Source organism: Aquarana catesbeiana, linkage group LG05, assembly GCF_042186555.1.
Source record: "Aquarana catesbeiana isolate 2022-GZ linkage group LG05, ASM4218655v1, whole genome shotgun sequence".
Taxonomy (NCBI): Eukaryota; Metazoa; Chordata; class Amphibia; order Anura; family Ranidae; genus Aquarana; species Aquarana catesbeiana.
In genome coordinates this window covers 26,619,266-26,640,838 of record NC_133328.1, presented here as the reverse complement: position 1 = coordinate 26,640,838, position 21,573 = coordinate 26,619,266, and the positions used below count along the sequence as shown (strand labels likewise).

At 46.1% G+C, this 21,573-nt stretch overlaps 1 protein-coding gene across 1 annotated transcript in view; it reads right to left on the bottom strand.

Annotated features, from left to right (window-relative positions):
- Positions 1-21,573, bottom strand: part of THSD7A (thrombospondin type 1 domain containing 7A) — a gene marked incomplete at its 5' end in the record, with an annotated part of 209,493 nt that overhangs the window by 175,171 nt on the left and 12,749 nt on the right. The window contains 2 exon segments of the mRNA XM_073629537.1: positions 10,127-10,308; positions 16,197-16,442. Coding sequence (XP_073485638.1) covers positions 10,127-10,308; positions 16,197-16,442 — 428 coding nt within the window.

Genomic DNA, 21,573 nt, shown 5'->3' with positions numbered 1-21,573 from the left:
TACTCTACTACATGTCTTTGGTAACAAAACAAAAAAAAGTCCCAATAAGTGTATATTAATTGGTTTGTGCAAGTTATAGCGTCTACAAACTATGGGATATATATTGGAATTTACACAATTATTGTCGCTATACTAGTAATGGCGGTGATCAATGACTTGTAGTGGGACTGTGATCGTGTGGCGTGCGATCTGGCGCTAACAGACACTGGCTGGGAGGGACACTAACTGACTAACTGACACTGATGTCACTAGTTACAGTGATCAGTGATAATATAGACACTGACACTGTACTAATGACACTGGCTGGGAAGGGGTTAACATCTCGGGGCAATCGAGGGGTTACCTGTGTGCCTAAAAATGTGTAATATGTGCTGTTTTTATGCACAGATCACAGAGCCCCCGATGTCCTCATCTGAAAGCCGACCCGTCCCTCGGCTCGGCATTGCTAGTAATGGAATCAGGAAGTGAAGCCTTGTGGATTCACAGCCTGGTTCCCTGCTGCGCATGTGCGAGTCGCACTGCGCGTTCTGAGTGGTCCCTACTGTCTTTTGGGATCTGTGTGTCTCCCAGAAGACAGCAGGGGGGGGGGGGATGGAGAAGTGGCAGATACTGCGGCGATCTTTCACCGGAAATGGGAGCAAATACCTGTATTAGACAGGTATCTGCTCGCCCCTCCCGCCTGAAAGGTGCCAAATGTCACACCGGAGGGGGGAGGAATCCAGACAGCGGAAGTTCCATTTCTGGGTAAACTCCGCTTTAAGGTGTGCACTATGGGAATAGCATATTGTTAAAGCGAAAACTTCAGTCATTTTTTCATCTTTTCATCTATTAAATCTTCTGCTCTTGTTGTTTTAACTTTGGATAGTAAAACATTTTTTTTTCTGCCAGTAAATACCTTATACAGCCCACTTCCTGTTTCTTGTCTGGTCATTAGCCTAGGCTTATGACATCATCTACAGCTCTCTCTCACTCTCCTGAGAGTTTTCCAGGAAGGGAGGGGGGATGAGCCATAAGAGGGCCAATGAGAGCTGCAGAGCTGGAGGTGTGCCTCTGTGTCTATCCAGGAAGTGAACAGGCAGCAGCTTCAGCTGCCCACAGTTAATATGGTTGCAACCAGACTCAGTGGAGGGAGATTTTTGCAGCATATTTGGCAAGTACAGAATCACAGTAACTATAAAATAATATGCAAAGTGGTTGCAGAGAAGCTTCAGAATGGCAAAGATGTTTTTCTTACAAATTAAGTGAGCAGACTGCAGTTCCTCTAAGGATGTTGTGTACTTTATTTTGTCCATTTGAGTCTTCAAAACAGTTTTTGGCTGTTTTTTATTTCTATTTTTTATTTACTGCAGACTTCAGACGTATCTTGGTCAGTGACGGTTCACACAGGGGCGACCTGTCAGCCTGACAAGTTGCGCTTCATTCAGTGCAATAGAACCCTTCTAATATTAGTGACTCAAGTTGCTCCGACTTAGAAAAAGGTTCCTGTACTGTTCGGGGGCGACTTCGGAGCGGCTTGCATTGACATCTATACAGAAGTCGTCTTGCAAGCTGCACTGAAGTTGCGCTCTACGAGGCGGCTTCAGAGACGAAACGAGAGTCGGGCGACTTTGAAACCGCCCCTGTGTGAACCGGCACTAAGGGGTTGTAGGTCCTTAATTTGTTTAGCAACGTTTTAAATCGGCAGCAAAGTAAAATCGGTAAAACCAAACCTCTTGCTTCAAAAGGCGCCATAGAGGAATGAGCCCCCACCTATCGGAAAATGAATTCTGCAGCAAAGTAAAAGGCTCTTTCTGAGAGATCTGCATTTGGTGTTATCATCATACAGCACAGGAGACTTGATTAGCGGCAGGCGCGGCACCGGATGATTGATCAAAGCCTTATTTGATGAAAGTGTGCATAATTTTGTCCACATTACCATACACGATACTCCGTAGCTGATATCTGCTGCTTTGTCATTGGGGAACGCCGAGAGCGCTCTTTTTTTTTTTTCACTCTGCGATATTCATTTTTATTTAGGGATGAATATGGGGATTAGCCTGGAACGCAGAGCCAGGGAACTGTGAAAGGCCCTCACTCTCTCCTATGATGTGTTTGGCTTATTTAATTCAACCGGGCTGACAGCAGATGTACACAAGGATTCTGAGCGACGGATTAGAAATTCAGCGAGGTCAGAGATGTTATAAATGTCTCCGCTATGTGACCAGCAAACCTGTCAATCCAAAGATATGGAAATCTCTGCTGACTTCTTCTTTTTTTCAAATGTGAACATCAAGCAAACAGCTAAATACACAGATGAAATACATATAAGGGAGCTGTTTTACCTGCCGAAGGATTTCCAGTGCTGTCCATCCAGTCCTGAGATTTACAAAGCTCTGCCACACTGCACAACCCTGTCACTTTGGGCATGGGGCTTGTGGAACCCAGCTTACCTAGGAGAGTACTGCAATCTCCTTGTTCAGCTCCCCCAACCCCTTCTATGTGTAAGTAATCCTGTGTCTATTGGGGGCACAGGGTGACCGAGAACCCCAGTCTGATCTGCACTAATCAGACTCACTGTACAACAACACTGGAATATTGCGTGTATGTATATGTATATGTGTGTGTATATATATATATATATATATATATATATATATATATATATATATATATATATATATATATATATATATATATATACTGTTCTAGACTCTCCACTAGATCATTTGAGGTGTGGCTGTATTCCATTGTTCTGTTGTTTGTGTCTGCCTTGGGAGCAACCTATTATGGGATGTATATGTGTATGTGGATTAGCTGTGAGGAGGGAGGGGGGGGGGAGAATTCCTCCAACAGCTCTCCCTGCTGATAGGACAGTCTACTGATGAGAAGTTTGAATACACCTGTGTCATACTACTGATGGAGGTAAAGTCTACCCCGCCCTGTGTCATTATGCAAAGGAGGGGGGATTGTCCTCTGAGTGTATATCTCTGTGAGACTCTGTTCAAATAAACAGTTAATGTTCCAGTTCTGCAGCCAAAACGAGTACTGCCTAGTTCTTGGTTGCAAGCGGCTGTAATATCTAATCTCTATATTCAGACTGGATGAAGAGGTATATGATGGAAGCACTCAAGCAGAGTGTGGGACATTCCGTTACAAGCACTACAGTCCCTTTAGCATGGTTTCCTATGGTACACGTTCGCATCTATGCGTTTTTTAAACAGTGTGTTTTTGGAAAGGGTCAAGTACTTTTTTTTTTTTTTTTGTGGGTCTTTGTTGAAGGTACTTTGAAAAAGTGGCAGCCATGCATCCATCTCTAACTGTATGAGAGCTGTGGACAGATTAGCAGGGGCACCCTCTATGTTGGACATAAGATGTGCAATGTGGGCAAGCAAAAATGCTGTTTTTTTTTTAAATTTTCCTTGCATGTGATTGGGTATTCTTTGCAAAGTGAAGCTTTAACTCATTTACTAAGCTCTGGAGCAACTGCACTTGCAGAGTGTAATTGCACTTTCCAAGGTGCACAGTCTATTGTTCTTTAGTAAATCAACCCCTATGTGTATATCATCCCAGTCACTGGGACTTATCTATTACCCTGAACAAAAGTTTATTTTAGTTCCTCTATTTCAACATTGGATGTGATAGCCTGGACTGCTAACCCCTATATGGTAGACCTTATTTGTGGCTTTTGGGTGAGGCTCCCCTGTCTGACCTGTGTGTCCGCTTGACATAAATAGGTGCCTGGTCCATATCCGGTTGTTTTGGCAGGAATGTGTATTGCCCTCAGGGGCTTTCCTAAAGTCAGAATATACCTATTCAACTCTACTTTTTTCATTCCCCTCCAAAACCCCTGAAGAAGCCAACAAGGTGTAACGCGTTGGGTTGTGTATCTCCTCCTATATGTGATATATTGCTTTGCATGGCGATCTTCTTCCATGACTGCTAGCTACACCTATCCTTACAGGATTTACCATATTTTTGGAGGGGGGAGTGTGTGCCATAAATTAGAGTAATGTTGTATATTTTTTGTTTTTAAGGGATGTCTATTTCCTTTAGTAGACTCATTTTAAATGATATGTAATAAAATGAATATTTTAAATTATCATGTTGTATGATTAGTTATTCTAGGAGGTGGTTTCAGCATTTATAAAGTCCTAATTTTTTTCATCTTTTTTGTATATCTATACCTCGGGATGTGGTGCTGATTTTCAACTGAGTACATTTCTGTATAGAATACTTTTTTCCCGCAGCAGATCGTGTTTTGCGTGTCATAGACTTCAATGGACCCGCACCAAAGAAACCAAGTGTTGCGTTTTTTATGCTTTTTTACAGGCATTTTGTGTTTTGCATTTTTTTTTCTCATTAACACACTGTGTATAGCTGGTTGTTAAGGAGCAGGCCGGAAAGCCAACCCCTGCCTCATTAACAACTGATGACTCATCAGCTGTCAGCGGACTTCACCACTGACGGCTGAATGTAAAAACGAGAATTGCCAGCAATAAAAAAAAAAAAAAAGAAATTATGCGCACTCCCCCTCCTCCCAACCAATACCAAGCCCTTTAGGTCTGGTATGGATTTTCAGGGGAACCCCAAACCAAAATTAATAAAAAAAATGGCATGGGGTCCCCCCCAAAATCCATACCAGACCCCTATCCGGGCATGTAGCCCAACAGGTCAGGAAAGGGAGGGTTAGAGCAGCCCCCTCCCTCCTGAAACATACAGGCCACATACCCTCAACATGGGGGGGGGGGGTGCTTTGGGGTGGGGGGGCACCTTGTCCTAATGTTGATGGGGACAAGGGCCTTTTTCCCACAACCCTGGCTGGTGGTTGTGAGGGTCTACGGGCGGGGGCTTGTTCGGATTCTGGAAGCCCCCCTTGAATGAATATGGGATACATTGTACCTCTACCCATTCACCAAAAAAGTGTATAAAAGTGAATAAAGATATTACAAGAGTTTTTGACTGCATAGATGTGAACCTAGGGTTGCAGTTATTTCCCACCCCCAGTCTGTGATTGGATAGTGAAGGAGAAGCAGCAGACTGATAAGCTCACCCCTCTGTCACTCTGTTCTCTCCTTCTATCAGCATGCTCCTTCTTAGCACATGAGCACTGCAGTGCAACTGATTGGCTTTGTGTGCTGCTTCTCCCTCATCCTGCATGACCTCTGCTGTACACAAGACTGCATGAGACAGATTCAGGTACTTATACCACTTCAGGGGACGACTGGGCTGGGGGCAGGGTGGCTGTTGCAGTTAATAAATATTTACAGGTCTTGTCTCTCCTAAAACATGTGATTGGACAGTGAAGGAGAAGCTGTTTTACATGCCAGAGGATTTTTATGTATTTCCATCCAGTCCTGAGATTTACACAGCTCTGACACTCAGCCTAGCCAGGAGGATGCGGGAGTTTTTGATTGAACTTGAGTTTGACCCAGCCCCAGCCTGTACGCACTTTAGCAAATGGGCAAACAAACTGGACATGTTTGGCCAGTTCTCCCACCTGAACCCCTGGCTGATGTTTAGGGCTATAAATATGATGGATCTTGGGTGGCTGGTGTTTGTAACCATCCAAGGATCCTAGGTGACGTCACTGACTATATATGGTCAATGGCGTGACCCAGGATGCTTGGCTGGTCATTAAACAAATATGGTCAATGACGTCACCCAACACACAATTGTTGCCATTTTGACGTGGTATTGCGATGAAGGAACATCGTTGGGCACCATCCTGTCAGTGGGTCAACATTTTCAAGCCATCGCGGGTCATTGTGATTGAGAAGAATCTACATCTTTGGAGGATGTAATTGATGTTGGATTTACACCAAGGGGCATTTATTTTTGTACTATTTTTTATTTTTAATAAGGGTACCCCCTACTCATTCACCTGGGAGGGGATGGATATCTGGGGGCCCCCTTATTCTAAAGCGGGCTTCCAAACTCTGATCACCCACCCCCACAGTCCCCCACATCCCTTTTGTGGGGATGAGGCCCTTGTCCCCTCAACTTTGAGAAAGTGCCTTGGGGTTGGGGGGGGTTCCGCCTTCTCTGCTGTTTGCAAAATGAAGAGGTACCAGTAGAATGATGAGTTCATGTCTCTACTCACTCTTCCCTTTTTTCCTATCAGCATATTATTTTTGGGGGAATTTGCATGCAGCACACGTGATTGGTTCACAGTCCAGCAAGAGTGGACTGCAAGAGGCTCATAGTGGGCACCATGCAGGTACTTTCACTATTTCCATTAAAGTGGAACTTCACCCAATAGGGGAAGTTCTGCATGTTTGCTTCCTCCCCCCCTCCACTGCCATATTTGGCACTTTTTGGGAGGAGTGGATACCTGGTTTTGTCCGCAATCTGTGCGGAAGTTTGAAGAAGGTGGCCTGGTCTGATGAATCACATCTTCTTTTACGTCATATGGGTGTGTGTGCGTGTACATCACTTATCTGGAGCGGAGATGGCACCAGAATGTAGTATGGAAAGAAGGCAATGTGATGCTTTGGGCAATGTTCTGCTAGGAAATCTTGGCTCCTGCCATTTATGTGAATGTTAATTTGATACTTACCGCCTACCTAAACATTATTGGTGAACAAGTAGACCCCCTTCATGGAAATACTATTTCCTGATGGCAGTGGCCTCTTTCAGCAGGATAGTGCATCTTAAACACTGCAAGCATGGATCAAGAATGGTTTGAGGAACACAACAACAAGTTCAAAGTGTTGACTCAGCCTCCAAATTCTCCAGATCTCAGTCCAATCGAGCATCTGTGGGATGTGCTGGAAAAACAAGTCTGATCCATGGAGGTCCCAGTTTGCAACTTACAGAACTTTAAAGATCTGCTACTGACAACCTGGTGCCAGATACCACATCATACCTTTAGAGAGCTAGTAATGCCCATACCATGATGGGTCAGGGCTGTTTTGATGGCAAAAGGGGGGTCTACCGAATGTAGTACCCTCAAGGTAGGAGCTAGAGTAGGTTTTTTTGTAGGTTAAGTAAATTTAGGCAGGCCTGGCTGTTTGTTTTGATCTGATCTGGGCTGGCAGAGGCTCAGGTTAGCAGCTGGTGACTCACAGGCAGCATCACTGAGACCTCCCTCTTCTTTCTAAAGCTTTATGGAAGGTACTGAAAAGAGAGGAGGAGAGGAGATGTGAAGCTGCCTGGGGTACTCTAAGGAGCCCTGGCCAGTCCCCAACTTGGATTGGCAGGGGGCAAGCCTCCTTAAGTACCTAGGGTCAGCCCAGCTGGGGAGGAGTTGTTCAGAGCTTGGAGATGGAATGCTAGGCTTTTGGGGCCTTTGAGGGAGCACCCTAGTCTGGGGAGGGGTGTGTGACCTTGGGCCTGGGCGTGGACGGAGCCCCTTCAAGAAATCATGAAGGTGTTCCAGTCAGGAGGCACAGGAGAGAGCATTGCTGGGAAGGTCTCCAAGGAGAGGAACAACTGGTTGCAGCCAGGAGGGCTGGTGAGTGACATGCACAGTCAGGAGGACTGGGGAGGCACATCTGAGAGGGCTGGGAGCATGCAGCCTGGGATGAAGGCAGAGCCAGTGGTGTGGACTGTGGTGTCATGGGCAGTAGAGAAAGGCAGCTGCAGCCAGGAAGGCTGGCAGGGCCTGAAGATGGGTTACTGGGCTTAGTAACCAAAGTTAGGGGCAGCTGGCACCAAGGACTTTCTATTGCTACACTAAAGGGGCCCGCGGTCCCTGCCTGCAAAGGGCAGTTGCTAAGGCCTGGCTGGTCCAGTGCCAGGCCTAACCACGCGCTCCTCAAGCAAGTAGAGTGCTGGAGAAGCTGAGGAGTAATAGTCTGCAGTAAGAGTTGTGCTGGAGGAAGAGAGGCCTGTATATACCAGAGTGTATATAAGTGGTCCCAATTATTTGTTCCAAATCCACTGGGCATCCCATACTTCCTATACCCCATCCAAGTTCAATCCCCTCAATAAAATACAAAAACAAAGCTAATGGACTGTTCATTGCCTTGGAGTGTCTGGGAAGTGAATGGCGGGCTGGGCAGGGTGACAGGTGGGCCATAACACTTACTGTAGCAGCCCTTACGGGGGTACCGCTACAGCAATATTAAGTGGGAGGTCACAAAGTTATGGCTGATGGGTGTATACCAGGGCCGTCTTTAGCGCAGGGCAAACGGGGCACTTGCCCTGGGCCCAATCTTTGTTGGGGGGCCCGCGCTAGCCGTGAATTGGGGCCCCGATCACAGCTTTGCAGAGCGCACAGAGGACACGGGAGGATGTATTCCTCGCTAGCCAGCTGAGGGGGGGCGGGGCTGGGAGCTCCACTGACTCTCTGACCCCGCCCACGTGCAGCCTGTGTACTCGGAAAAGAGCTTCTGTAGTGAGAGCCAGTGATCAGAGTGGGAGTGTCAGTGGAGCTTCCGGCCCCGCCCCCTCTATATTGGCTGGTGAATACAGAGGTCTGGGGGCGGGGCCGGGAGCTCCAATGACACTCCCACTCCGATCACTGGCTCTCACTACAGGCGCTCTATACCCAGTACACAGGCTGCACGTGGGCGGGGTCAGAGCATCAGTGGAGCTCCTGGCCCCGCCCCTCTCAGCTGGCTAGCGCGGAATACATCCTCCCATGTCCTCTGTGCGCTCTGCAAAGCTGTCATCGGGGCAACAATTCACGGGTGATGTGGGCCCAGGGCCCACCCAACAAAGCATCAGTGGAGCTCCCAGCTGCTTTAGTGACAGCAGAGAGTGGATGCCCCGCCCACAGTCCTGAATGTATGTAGTGAGTTTGGCTGGCCAGGTATGTCCTTACAACCATAGAATGCCTGACTGTTTAAACCCTGAGCTGTGGTATTTAACTGTAAAGCTGTGCATTGCTGAAAAGTTCTCTGACCATCCCCTGTATAATGTCTGCAGTCTCTGATTGTCTCCTGCAGTATGTCCGCAGTCTCTGATTGTCTCCTGCAGTATGTCCGCAGTCTCTGGTAATCTCCTGCAGCATGTCCGCAGTCTCGGGTAATCTCCTGCAGTATGTCCACAGTCTCTGATGTCTCCTGCAGTATGTCCGCAGTCTCTGATTGTCTCCTGCAGTATGTCCGCAGTCTCTGATTGTCTCCTGCAGTATGTCCACAGTCTCTGTCTCCTGCAGTATGTCCACAGTCTCTGGTAATCTCCTGCAGTATGTCCGCAGTCTCTGGTAATCTCCTGCAGTATATCCGCAGTCTCTGAGTGTCTCCTGCAGTATTTCCGCAGTCTCTGATTGTCTCCTGCAGTATGTCCACAGTCTCTGAGTGTCTCCTGCAGTATTTCCGCAGTCTCTGATTGTCTCCTGCAGTATGTCCGCAGTCTCTGTCTCCTGCAGTATGTCCGCAGTCTCTGTCTCCTGCAGTATGTCCGCAGTCTCTGATTGTCTCCTGCAGTATGTACACAGTCTCTGATTGTCTCCTGCAGTATGTCCGCAGTCTCTGAACCTCTCCTGTAGTATGTGTATTAATGTGCCCCTTTACTTGCTCAATTATTTGGGATTGCTCCACTGCTCAGTGAGAGGTAATGATGTGCATGAACCTCTAGCAACCAATCAGCAAACAGTAGTGATCTGCTTTAATCTCTAGCAACCAATCAGTAAGTGCTAATGATGTGCTATAACCCCTAGCAACCAATTAGTGAGCGCTAATAATGTACATTAACCTCTAGCAACCAATTGGCAAGCAGAAATTATGTGTTGTAACCTCTGGAAACCAGCCATTAAGCAGTAATGATAGGCTGTAACCTCTGGCAAACAATTGCAATCGCTGCGTGATCTTCTGCAGTAAACTGATTTTGAGTCTACCTGCTATTTTTTGTATGTCTCAGAATGGAGGGGGGGCCCCAAGAAAATGTTTGCCCAGGGCCCAATCAAAATTAAAGACGGCCCTGCTGTATACATTTATGTATTTTTGTTAAATGTTTCTATTACTGCTGGTCAGTTTTGCAAAAATACAGTTTGGTGAAATGAAGGTGTAGCTTGTAGTCCCGCCCCCAAGGAGCTCAACCTCTGCCCTAATTCACTAGACCACACCCTTCATTTTTATCAATCCCCTCCCTCAGGGATCCTATATCAAGCAAATGGGTTTATAAAGATACAATCACCTCTACTGGTAATCCTGCATATCATTTCAAATAAAAAAAAAAATGTATCAAATAATGGATTTACCTTCTTTGTCCTTCACAGCATTGAGGTATGATAGAAGGTTTTCATCGGCTTGTACGCAGTAGATCTCTCGGGTCTGGATCCCTCCTCCGCAAAGAGCTGTCTGGTTCCCCCTCCTCTTGTCCTGCTGGCTAAGCAGTGGGTCCACCCGACACTCCGTCCATTCTGTGGCTCTCCAGACATACCTTAATGACAGAGTGCATTGTATTTGTGAGCGACACATCATAGAATGCGATATTTGTTTCTTGACTGAAGTCCTGTCTTTTTCTTAAAAAGGGAACTATACCCATTGATTTTTCTGTCACAGTTGGTTGTGCTCTTAACACAACTGTCGCGCCATCAAATGGCTGCTGTCATAACTGATCACATGCAGGGCTGGTGCAAGGATTTTTGACACCCCTAGGCGAAACCTAATGTTGCTGCCCCCTCTTGGCTCCACCCCTGACTCCATCCCCTTTTCCCTGCCTATGTATACCCCACCTTTTTAATGAAGTGTCCATCAAATGCAGCCTCACCAGCGCCCATCAAATTCAGCCTCACCAGCGCCCATCAAATTCAGCCTCACCAGCGTCCATCAAATGCAGCCTCACCAGCGTCCATCAAATGCAGCCTCACCAGCGTCCATCAAATGCAGCCTCACCAGCGCCCATCAAATGCAGCCTCACCAGCGCCCATCAAATGCAGCCTCACCAGCGCCCATCAAATGCAGCCTACCAGCACCCATTAATGAATGTTTGCTTGCTTCCATTCATTTGGGAGTCGGGACACAGACACAGCCCTCGCCACCGCTACGCCCCTGACACTATGTGCGAACGCAGCGGTGGCTGCCTGCTGATGCTGAGACTTAGTTGCTTGCTACAGAGAGAAGACAGTAGGAACACCAGTGGCTGGGCGCCCTAGGCGGCTGCACAGTTTGCCTAGTGGTAGCACCGGCCCTGATCACATGTGCAGCACCATTGCAACTGCAGAAAGAGGGGCTCTGCAGTGTCAATGGATGCTGAACATGTGATCAGTTCCTAATAATAAGCTGGGCACTTAGACTCAATAAGAGGTCTTTCAAGCCCCCAAGTCTGAATACCTCACAAGATCTACACTGGTTTTTCTGGATAGCGTCAGACATATTTTATTTTTTAGACAGGCAAAGGATAAAATATTTACCGCTATAGCCAGAGACAGGGAACTCTGGACCAGAAACTAAATTGCCTCTATGATCTATTGCTTGCAAAAGGCCCGAGAGGGGGCAGGGAGACCAATGCCCCAGGGACACTTTTATTTTCACAATCAACAGTAGCACTGATCCGTGGAGAAGAAGGTCGATGCGCCAAAGCATAACACTGGCGATATTTTCACGACCATGTGTTATTTTCCAAGTACAGCAAAGCAAAATTATTTTGTTTCCAATTATTGCATGGATCAGCTGGATGTACAGCATATCTATTAAATGATCAACGTTTGTAGTATTTTATATGCAGGTTTTTTATTTTTTTTACACCAAACAGAATACATAAAAAAATGATTAACTCCTTCCTGATGGCTACTGGCAGCCCATTTAAATGGGATTTAAGGATGGGATGCAGAGCGGCTTCCCAATCAGGTGGCCGCTGTGATTGGCTCTCACTGTGGTCACGTGATTGGGAACCAATCTCATTGGCTCCTGATCAGAAGCCCCAAACAAGAGCTGTCAGAGGCAACCTCAGACCATCATGGACACATACAGTACACTATATTGTCAAATGTATTGTGACGCCTGCCTTTGCACGCACATGAACTTCAATGGCATCCCAGTCTTAGATCGTAGGGTTCAATATTGAGTTGGCCCACCCTTTGCAGCTATAACAGCTTCAACTCTTCTAGGAAGGCTGTCTACAAGGTTTAGGAGTGTGTCTATGGGAATGTTGGACCATTCTTCCAGAAGCACATTTGTGAGGTCAGGCACTGATGTTGGACGAGAAGGCCTGGCTCGCAGTCTCTAATTCAACCCAAAGGTGTTCTATCAAGTGTAGGACAGGAGAGTTCCTCCACCCGAAACCCACTCATCCATGTCTTTATGGAACTTGCTTTGTGCACTGGCCATGTTGGAAAAGGAAGGGGCCATCCCCAAACCGTTCCCACAAAGTTGGGAGCATGAAATCGTCCAAAATGTCTTGGTATGCTGCCGCCTTAAAAGTTTCCTTCACTGGAACTAAGGGGCCAAGCCCAACCCCTGAAAAACAACCCCCACACCATAATCCCCCCTCCACCAAATGATTTGCACCAGTGCACAAAGCAAGGTTCATAAAGACATGGATGAGCAAGTTTGGGGTGGAGGAACTTGACTGGCCTGCAGAGTCCTGACCTCAACCCGATAGAACACCTTTGGAATGAATTAGAGCGAAGACTACAAGTCAGGCCTTTGCGTTCAACATCAGTGCCTGACCTCACAAATATTCCCATAGACACACTCCTAAACCTTGTGGACAGCCTTCCCAGAAGAGTTGAAGCTGTTATAGCTGTAAAGGGTGGACCAACTCAATTATGAACCCTATGGACTAAGACTGGGATGCCATTAAAGTTCATGTGTGTGTAAAGGCAGGCGTCCCAATACTTTTGGCAATATAGTGTTTGTGCAGTCTACCGCCTACATATATGGGTTATGTGGTTGGGAAGAGACACTCCAAAGACATGTTGGTAGGTTAACTGGCCCCTGTCCACATTTGCTCTAGTAGGTGTGTGGGTTTATGTATGAATGTAAGATGGGGACCTACATTTTTGCCATAAAAATACTTATAATAAATAAATAAAAGTGAAAAGGTTTGGCTGGGGAACACAGCATACTGGGCATGCTACAGGTTAGTCCGAACCTGAATGGTTCTCTTTAAAGCCCAATTGACCCTTTATAAATGAATGTTATGCAGTCAGGCTGCATAATAAATAATAAATATAAGTGGTGCTCCATTATAATAAATATGAATATGAATTATAATAAATACCAATAATAGCCCCGTCATTGGTGTCAGTGGAAGGAATAGAACACATGCCTGATGAAGGGGTCCTGTGTGCCTCCGAAACCTTGCTTCTATTTATGTTTTTGATACTATGTCATTAAAATTCTGGACCCAATTTTGGAGATCCTGGTGTGCTGGTGACACTTCCTTCTCCTAGTGGAAGGAATAGGGCCCCATGGTTGATGTTACTGGAAGGAATAGTGCCTTACCATTGGTGTCAGTGGAAGAAACAGTGCCCCATCGTTAATGTCATTAGGAGCAATAGTGCCCCATCATTGGTGTCAGCGGAAAGAATACTGTTCCATCATTTGTTTCAGTGGGAGGAATAGTGCCCCATCATTGGTATAAATGGAAGGCATATTACCCCGTCGTTGGGGCTGGTAGAAAGCAATAGTTCCACATTGTTGGTATCTGTGGGAGGAATGGTGCCCCCTTGCTGGTGTCGGTGGGAGGAATGGTGCCCCCTTGCTGGTGTCGGTGGGAGGAATGGTGCCCCCTTGCTGGTGTCGGTGGGAGGAATGGTGCCCCATTGCTGGTGTCGGTGGGAGGAATGGTGCCCCACAGTTGGTGTAAGTGGAAGGAATGCTGTCCCATTGTTGGTATCAGTGGGAGGAATAGTGTCCCATCATTGGTCTCTGTGGAAAGAATAGTGCCCCATCATTGGTGTCAGTGGAAGGTATCATGCCCCATCATTGGTAGGGGCATGATACCTTCAATGGGAGGAATAATGTTCCATCCTTTATGTCAACGGGAGAAATGGTGCCCCATCATAGAGTGTTAGTGGGAGGAATTAGGCCCCATGTTTGTGTCAGTGGATGGAATGGTGCCTTGTATCAGTGGGAGGAATAAGCCCCAGGATCCAGATAAGCAAAAACAAAGGGCAGCATCTGGCCTGTGGGCCCTATTTTGGAAACCACCGTTCAAGTACAAGGTATTCTAGCTCTTGCCATAGCAAATAACAGTGTTCAAAAATAAGTCCATGAAGCCGGATTGCATTACAGTAAAATAATAGGATGGATCATTCGAGCATCAAATACTCTAGGGAGCTCTTGGCCTTCACTCATCATAGAGAAGAGGTTTCCCTTCCAGGTGGACTCATGGGGTGGCTGGCAAACACAGCTAAGACTTGGTCCATTGCTAATGCCTTGTGATCTCCACTTATACCTTTTCTGCAAGATCTCTAGAGCACAAATTATAAAATATTCGCAACTACCGGAAATCTGTTACATGTTATGAAGAATGAAGAAAGAACACGTTTGCTCTTGTCAATATGATCTTCATATGGTGAAATCCTGGCAGGAACAATGTCCCGTGTATATATGAAACAGAATAATGCAGAACACTTTCATCAGGAATCCTAAACTATGAATTTTTTATGTGACTGTGGAGCCGGCACAGCGACGTCGGGAAATGGTAATGTTATTTTTAATTTATACCCACCTCAGGCATCAGTATCTCTAACAAAACAGAGATTTTCAGGTAGAAAGATACTCGGTGACTAAAGTAAGCAGGTTGTTAGTTATTAAAATAGCAGCAAGCAGACAATTTATATAGAAGGTGCACATTCCTGCGCCCGCTCCCTTGCCTGAATACCAGTAAGAGATATGATCTCCAAAGGGCCCCTGTGCAAGGACAGCTTTGGGGCCCAAATTCAACTACTGCCCAGATACAAACACTTATTTAGTACAAAAGATAAGGAGATGAGCTGGGGTGGGGGTGCGGGGGGGGGGGGGGGTTGCATAGGTGAAGAGAATGAGAGAAATAGAAAAAAAGGAGGCTAGAGGGGGTGCATTCCATTCCATTACTGCCATAGTACAAACAGTATTCACTGGGAAAGAGAAATGAGGAGAGGGGAGTGGGGGGGGGGGAGGTGAGGGGAGAGGGGAGGATAGGAGGATAGGATGGGAGGGGAGAGGTGAGAGGAGAGGGGAGGATAGGAGAGGAGAGGAAAGAGAGGGGATGGGAGGGGAGGGTAGAGGGTAGGGGAGAGGAGAGGATAGGAGATGAGAGGAGTGGAGAGGGGAGAGGAGAGGGTAGGGGAAAGGAGAGGGGAGAGGAGAAAAGAGGGGGGATTGCAGGGGTGAAGAGAATGAGAGAGATAGAAAAAGGCTAGAGGGGGTGCTTTCCATTTCATTACTGCCATAGTACAAACACGTATTCACTGAGAAAGAGAAAGGAGGAGGGGAGAGGAGAGGAGAGGAGGGGAGGGGAGGGGAGGGGAGAGGAGAGGAGAGGAGAGGAGGGGAGGGGAGGGGAGGGGAGGGGAGAGGAGAGGAGGGGAAGGGAAGGGAAGGGAGAGGAGAGGAGAGGAAAGGAGAGGAGAGAGGAGAGAGGAGAGCGGAGGGGGGGAGGATAGGAAAGCAGGGAATGGGAGGTGAGGGGAGAGAAGAGAGGAGATGAGGGGAGAGGAGAGGAGAGGAGAGGAGTGGGGGGGGGGGGGATAGGGTAGTAGAGAGGGGAGAGGATAGGAGATGAGAGGAGCGGAGAGGGGGAGAGGAGAGGGTAGGGGTGAGGAGAGGAGACGAGAGGGTAGGGGAGACGAGAGGGTAGGGGAGAGGAGAGGAGAGGAGGAAAAGGGAGAGGAGTTAATGGGAGAACAAAAGAGGGGTGGGGAGATGACAGGAAAGCAGGAGTGTGGAGAAGAAAAGGAAGGAGAAGAGACTAGAAGGAGAGGAAAGGGAATACAAGGGAAGGGGAGGGAAGAGAGGAGGAGAGGGATGACAAGAAAGGGGATGGGAGGATGACAGGAGAGGGGAGGCAATTGGAGGAGAAAGAAGGAGAAGAGACTAGTAGGGGAGAGGAGAGGAGAAGAGAAGGGAAGGGAAGAAAAGGGTGGAGGAAGCAGGCACTGCATATGTAATGAGAAAATATTTCTGCCCCATCCATACACTAAATAAGACATGTGCATGAAAGCTAGTAGTTATTTTGATTGTTAAAGAAAACCAAAAACTCAGAGGAAAAACATACCATCTCCATTGACATAATGACCCCGATGAGAACTTTACCACCAACTCCCAAGGCTCTACTAGGCCATATATAGCTGCTAAATACATAGAACAATAATATTTTTGTCTTCAGCCCTTACTTACTTTACACAGGCATGAGGCCCATCAGGTGGAGGTGTGCATGACTCCGTCTCTTCCAGTTCTGGGGTCTCATTTTCATTGCCAATTGGGAACTGTTTAATGGTTCTTTCCCTGGTGCGGTGTCCCGTAGGTGGCACTGACTCACAGGACTTTATACACGAGCTCCATTCTGACCACTCAGTCATCTGACATTCTTTGTCCATCACACATGACTGGAATGTGATCGGCAGCTTCTCCTGCTGACAAAAGCTAAAGGAAATATACAATGCTGTTAGTCTCTTTAATCAATATATAAAATAAAAATGAAAAAAAAAAATAAAATGTAGCAATTAAGTTACTACAACATACAGCTTGTCAGATTTCCAAAACTAAATGTACAGTGCCTTGAAAAAGTATTCATACCCCTTGAAATTTTCCACCTTTTAAGAGACATTATCACCATCTGCACCAGCTTATTGTGGTTATGTTTTAGTAATGTTGTACACCCATGACCCTCTAATATGCATGCTTCATCAGGTGGTTAGTCGGATGGCTACCTCACAGAGTTTATGTTGTTTATACGCTTTCTTTGTAGTTCATAATCAGTTGTTGTCCTTCCTTAGTTACAAGTCTATGTGTATTAGAGGGTCTCATGGCAGACCTAACCTATGTGTTATGGTCTTCATATACTAAGCTCCACATTTGTATGTTTCGTTTGCTACATGCTAAATAAATAATATCACTAAATGATCTTCTTTCTTTGTTTTACTAAAACAATAAAAACTATTGAAACAGAAATTTTCCACATTTTGTCATGTTACAACCAAAAACGTAAATGTATTTTATTGGGATTTTATGTGATAGACCAACACAAAGTGGCACCTTTTACTGCAATTACAGTTGCAAGTCTTTTTGGGGATGTCTCTACCAGCTTTCCACATCTAGAGAGTGACATTTTTTCCCATTCTTTTTTGCAAAATAGCTCAAGCTCTGTCAGATTGGATGGAGAGTGTCTGTGAATCCGAAATCCACAATGGATCCAGAGGAAGGCAAAAAGAAACTAAAAAAAAAGGGGTATGGTCTAATTTGCTCCAGTAGACCTTAGGAGGGGGGGTTAGGCTTTTTGGCCAGTGAGAGCAAACAATGCCTCAGCTTGGTGGTCAATGGGACTAAAAAAGCTACATGTTGCCTACGGTCAGTAGGAGGAAAAATAGTGCTCCATCAATGGTATTAGTGGAAGTAATAGTGCTCCATCAATGGTATTAGTGGAAGTAATAGTGCTCCATCAATGGTATTAGTGGAAGTAATAGTGCTCCATTACTAAAGTCAGTGGAAGGTTTCAGTTAAAGGAATAGTGCCCCATCATCGGTATTAATGCAAGGAATGGTGCCCCATCATTGGTTTTAGTAGAAGCAATAGTGTCCTTATGTTGGTGTCAGTGGGAGGAATAGTGCCCCATCATTGGTGTCAGTGGGAAGCCTAGTGCCCTATCGTTGGTGTCAGTGGAAGGAATAATGGCCCATTGTGTGGAATAGCACCATAGTACTGATGCTGGATGAAGGATCAGAGTTCCCCTTCATTGGTGTCAGTGGGAGGAATAGTGCCCCATGGTTGGTATCGGTGGGAGAAATACTGACCCATCATTAGTGTAAGTGGGAGGAATAGTGCCCCATTGTTGGTATCAGTGGGAGAAATACTGACCGATCATTAGTGTCAGTGGGAGGAATAGTGATTCATCTTTTATATTAGTGGGAGGAATGGTGTCCCATCGCTGGTGTCAGTAGGAGGAATTAAGCTCCACTGTTGGTATCAGTGGAAGCAATGATGCCTCATCATTGGTGTCAGTGGAAGGAATAGTGTCTCATATCAGTGGGAGGAGCAGGATAAAAGCAAGCAAAGAGCCACATCTGGCTCCCGGACCACAGTTTGGAGGCCACTGCTCTAAGACAATCTAATATTTCCTACAGCAACAATCTACAGTGGTAATATTTATAAATATTGACAACAAGTTATATTCTTTACATTTAGATACACATCTAACTAAGCTGGCTATACTTCGCTCCTGAGGAAGTCTATTCCACATTTTCATAGCTCTTACTGTGAAGAAGCCTTTCAGCTAAACCTCCTTTCTTCCAGATGCAAAGAATGCACCCTTGCCATTTGCAATGACTTTTTCTCAAAGCTCACTATGTGGACCATATACTGAATGTATTTCCACAAGGTCACCAAATTTCCCAGTCTTAAATTTTTTGTTTCAAGGGAAGAAGGGAGAAGAGAGAGAGTATAATGTAGCAGCCAATCAGGTTTTAGATTCTTGAAGTCATATTAAAAGAAAAAATCTGATTGGTTGTTCGTCGATGCATGGCAAACACTGCTCCTTTGAGCTTTCCACTTTTGTGATTTTTATATAGTTGAAAATTGTAACTCCATGGTCAATGGGAAATAAAAAATGGATGGCAGCCAACAGACTGCTTACATCAGAATCCAAGGTCATATGGTGTGGTTCTCCAGGTGGAGCATGTTTCAGGAGAGGCAGACACCATTTGAGAGATGGCACTTATTACATTGAGGAGTTAATTTACTGTATATACCAGAAAATCCCAACATTCTACCCAAATACCGTTTGATTTTACACTATCGGAGCCCTCCTCTTTTCTCTTTTATGATGACACCACTCTGCTGAGGGCTAAGCCTTTTTTCCCTGTGGATCCATCCATCTGCACTACAGTTCCTGATGTCCCATTCCAGCTTCCATCTGTAGCAGGATTTAACAGCCCATTTAGACCCTCTAACGGGATGTCATGGGGTTCTGGTAAGCGGCCAGGCATTCTATTTATGGTGGTGGACCCATACACCTATGATTCCATACAATTGGACATTCTTGGATTGTTACATCACTTTTGGGTGTTTTTGTATATGGACTATGTTTTCACTATTTTTTCACCATTTTTCAATTTTTTATTTGCTTGCATCATACACTGCAGCTTTTCATGTTTACTTATTTTTCTGCACCAACTCCTTTTTTGATATATCATCATATGTCTTTTTGTATTTGTTTTAAGGGGAGGTTTGATCACTTGCACGTTGCAGTTTGTCATATATCATCATATGTCTTTTAGCATTTGGTTTTGAGTAACGTTGGGATTACTTTCCAGCTATACACACTGTAGTTTGTTAAAACGCGAGTCACCAATTTTCCATTTTTTCACGTTGTGTGTTTGTGTCACATATAGGACTTCGCAGCATATGTTACCATTTCTTTGATGCGCAGTTATTTTTCACATTTCCTTCTGACACTGGCTCAGCCAGGCCTTTAGCAATTGCCCTTTGCAGGCAGGGACCGTGGCCCCTATAGTGTAGCAAAATAGAAAGTGCCTGGTGCTAGCTGTCCTACTGAGCCCAGTAACCCATCTTCAGGCCATGCCAGCCCTCCTGGCTGCAGCTGCCTCTTTCCACTGCCCCATTCACCACAGTCCACTCTTTTGGTTCTGCACCCATCTCAGACTACAAGTTCCCAGTCCTCTCAGGCATGCCTCCCCAGTCCTCCCGACTGTGCCTCATTCACCAGCCCTCTTGGCTGCAACCAGTTGTCCTCCCTGGAGTCTCTTAGTAGTGCTCTCTCTCCCACTGCCCTCTCCTTGCTCTCTTATGTGCCTCCAGTTCAGGACCTCTTCACATGTTCTTAAAATTGGTCAAGGCTGCACCCGAGCCCAGGCCCAAGGTCACCCCCCCCCCCCCCGCAGACTGGGGAGCTTCCTCAAGGGCCTGACATCCTCCACACTCTCTCACTCCAGCTCTTCCACCCGACAACTCCTCCACAGCTGGGCTGACCCTGGGTATTTAAGGAGGCCTGCCAATCCAAATTGGGGATTGGTCAGGGCTCCTCAGAATATCCCAGGCAGCTCCACCCCCCCTTCCCTCCTCTATTTCCAGAACCTTCTAGAAAGCTCTCGAAAGAAGAGGGAGGTCTTAGTGATGCTGCCTGTGAGTCCCCAGCTGCTACACTGAGCCACTCCCAGCCCAGAATGAAAACAGACAGGCCTAGCAACCAACCAGACCTGCCTAAATTGACCTTCTCTCTCTAGCACACTACTAGAGGGTGCTAGACATGGTTTGGTTCATTTATTTTGCACTGATTGTTTTTGGACTGTGTAGTTTACCCTTCTTTTTTTAATGTTTTTTTGTTTTTTCATTTGCAGTCTCTGACCATCTCCTGTAGCATATCTGCAGTACTTGACCTTCTCCTGTAGAATGTCTGCAGTCTCTAACCATCTCCTGTAGTATGTCTGCAGTACTTGACCATCTCCTGTAGAATGTCTGCAGTCTCTGACCATCTCCTGTAGAATGTCTGCAGTCTCTGACAATCTCCTGTAGAATGTCTGCAGTCTCTGACCACCTCCTGTAGAATGTCTGCAGTCTCTGACCATCTCCTGTAGAATGTCTGCAGTCTCTGACCATCTCCTGTAGAATGTCTGCAGTCTCTGACCATCTCCTGTAGAATGTCTGCAGTCTCTGACCATCTCCTGTAGAATGTCTGCAGTCTTTGACCATCTCTTGTATCTGGTCTGCAGTCTCTGACCATATCTTATAGCATGTCCATTGTCTTCAACCACCTCTTGTTCAATGTCTGCAGTCTCTGGCCATCTCTTGTTTCATGCCCGTAGTCTTTGACCATTTCCTGCTGCATGTCTGCAATAGATATGTGCAATTCGTTTCGGTCTGAATCTAAATTCAGACTAATTTTTGGTTATTCAGCGATTTGGATGTATCTAAATTTCTAAATAACAATAGTAACACATTTCTTTAAAATTGGTTTTGTTTCGTTTGATTTTATTTCCAAATTTTCGGAACAATTCAAATTTGAATCGGTCAAAAATGTACCGACCAATCCAAATTCTGTGTAAAGAATAGCTGGTTAATAAACCACCGTGTCCTTAACAAACGATGAGTTATCAGCTGTCAACAGGTTTCCCCACTGACAGCTGAATGTAAAAAAAAAAATGCCGGAAATGAAAAATAAAGAAAAAAACAGCGTGGGGTCCCCCCCCCCCTTTCCATACCAGGCCCTTCGGGGGAACTGACCGTAAGTGGGGAGCGGGTACCTGTCAAAATCAGGTACCTGCCCCCCCCCAAAAAAAAATAATGTGCCAGATTTAAAAGAGAAGGGGGGGAGGAGGAAGATTGTAACTTCCCCCTTTGGAGGAAGTTCCACTTTAACTGGTGGAGAGTGGGAAAAGTGTTCCCCTTCCCAAAAAAATTGTGTGCAGGTGGCGGCATCTTCACTAAGGGAAACCAGTCATGAAGCCTTGCAGAAGGCTGCGGGGGAAGGAGGGGGGGGGGTGGCTGAACAGTGGAGGAGCAGGTATCTGTCAAAACCAGGTACCCACTCCCCACCAAAAAA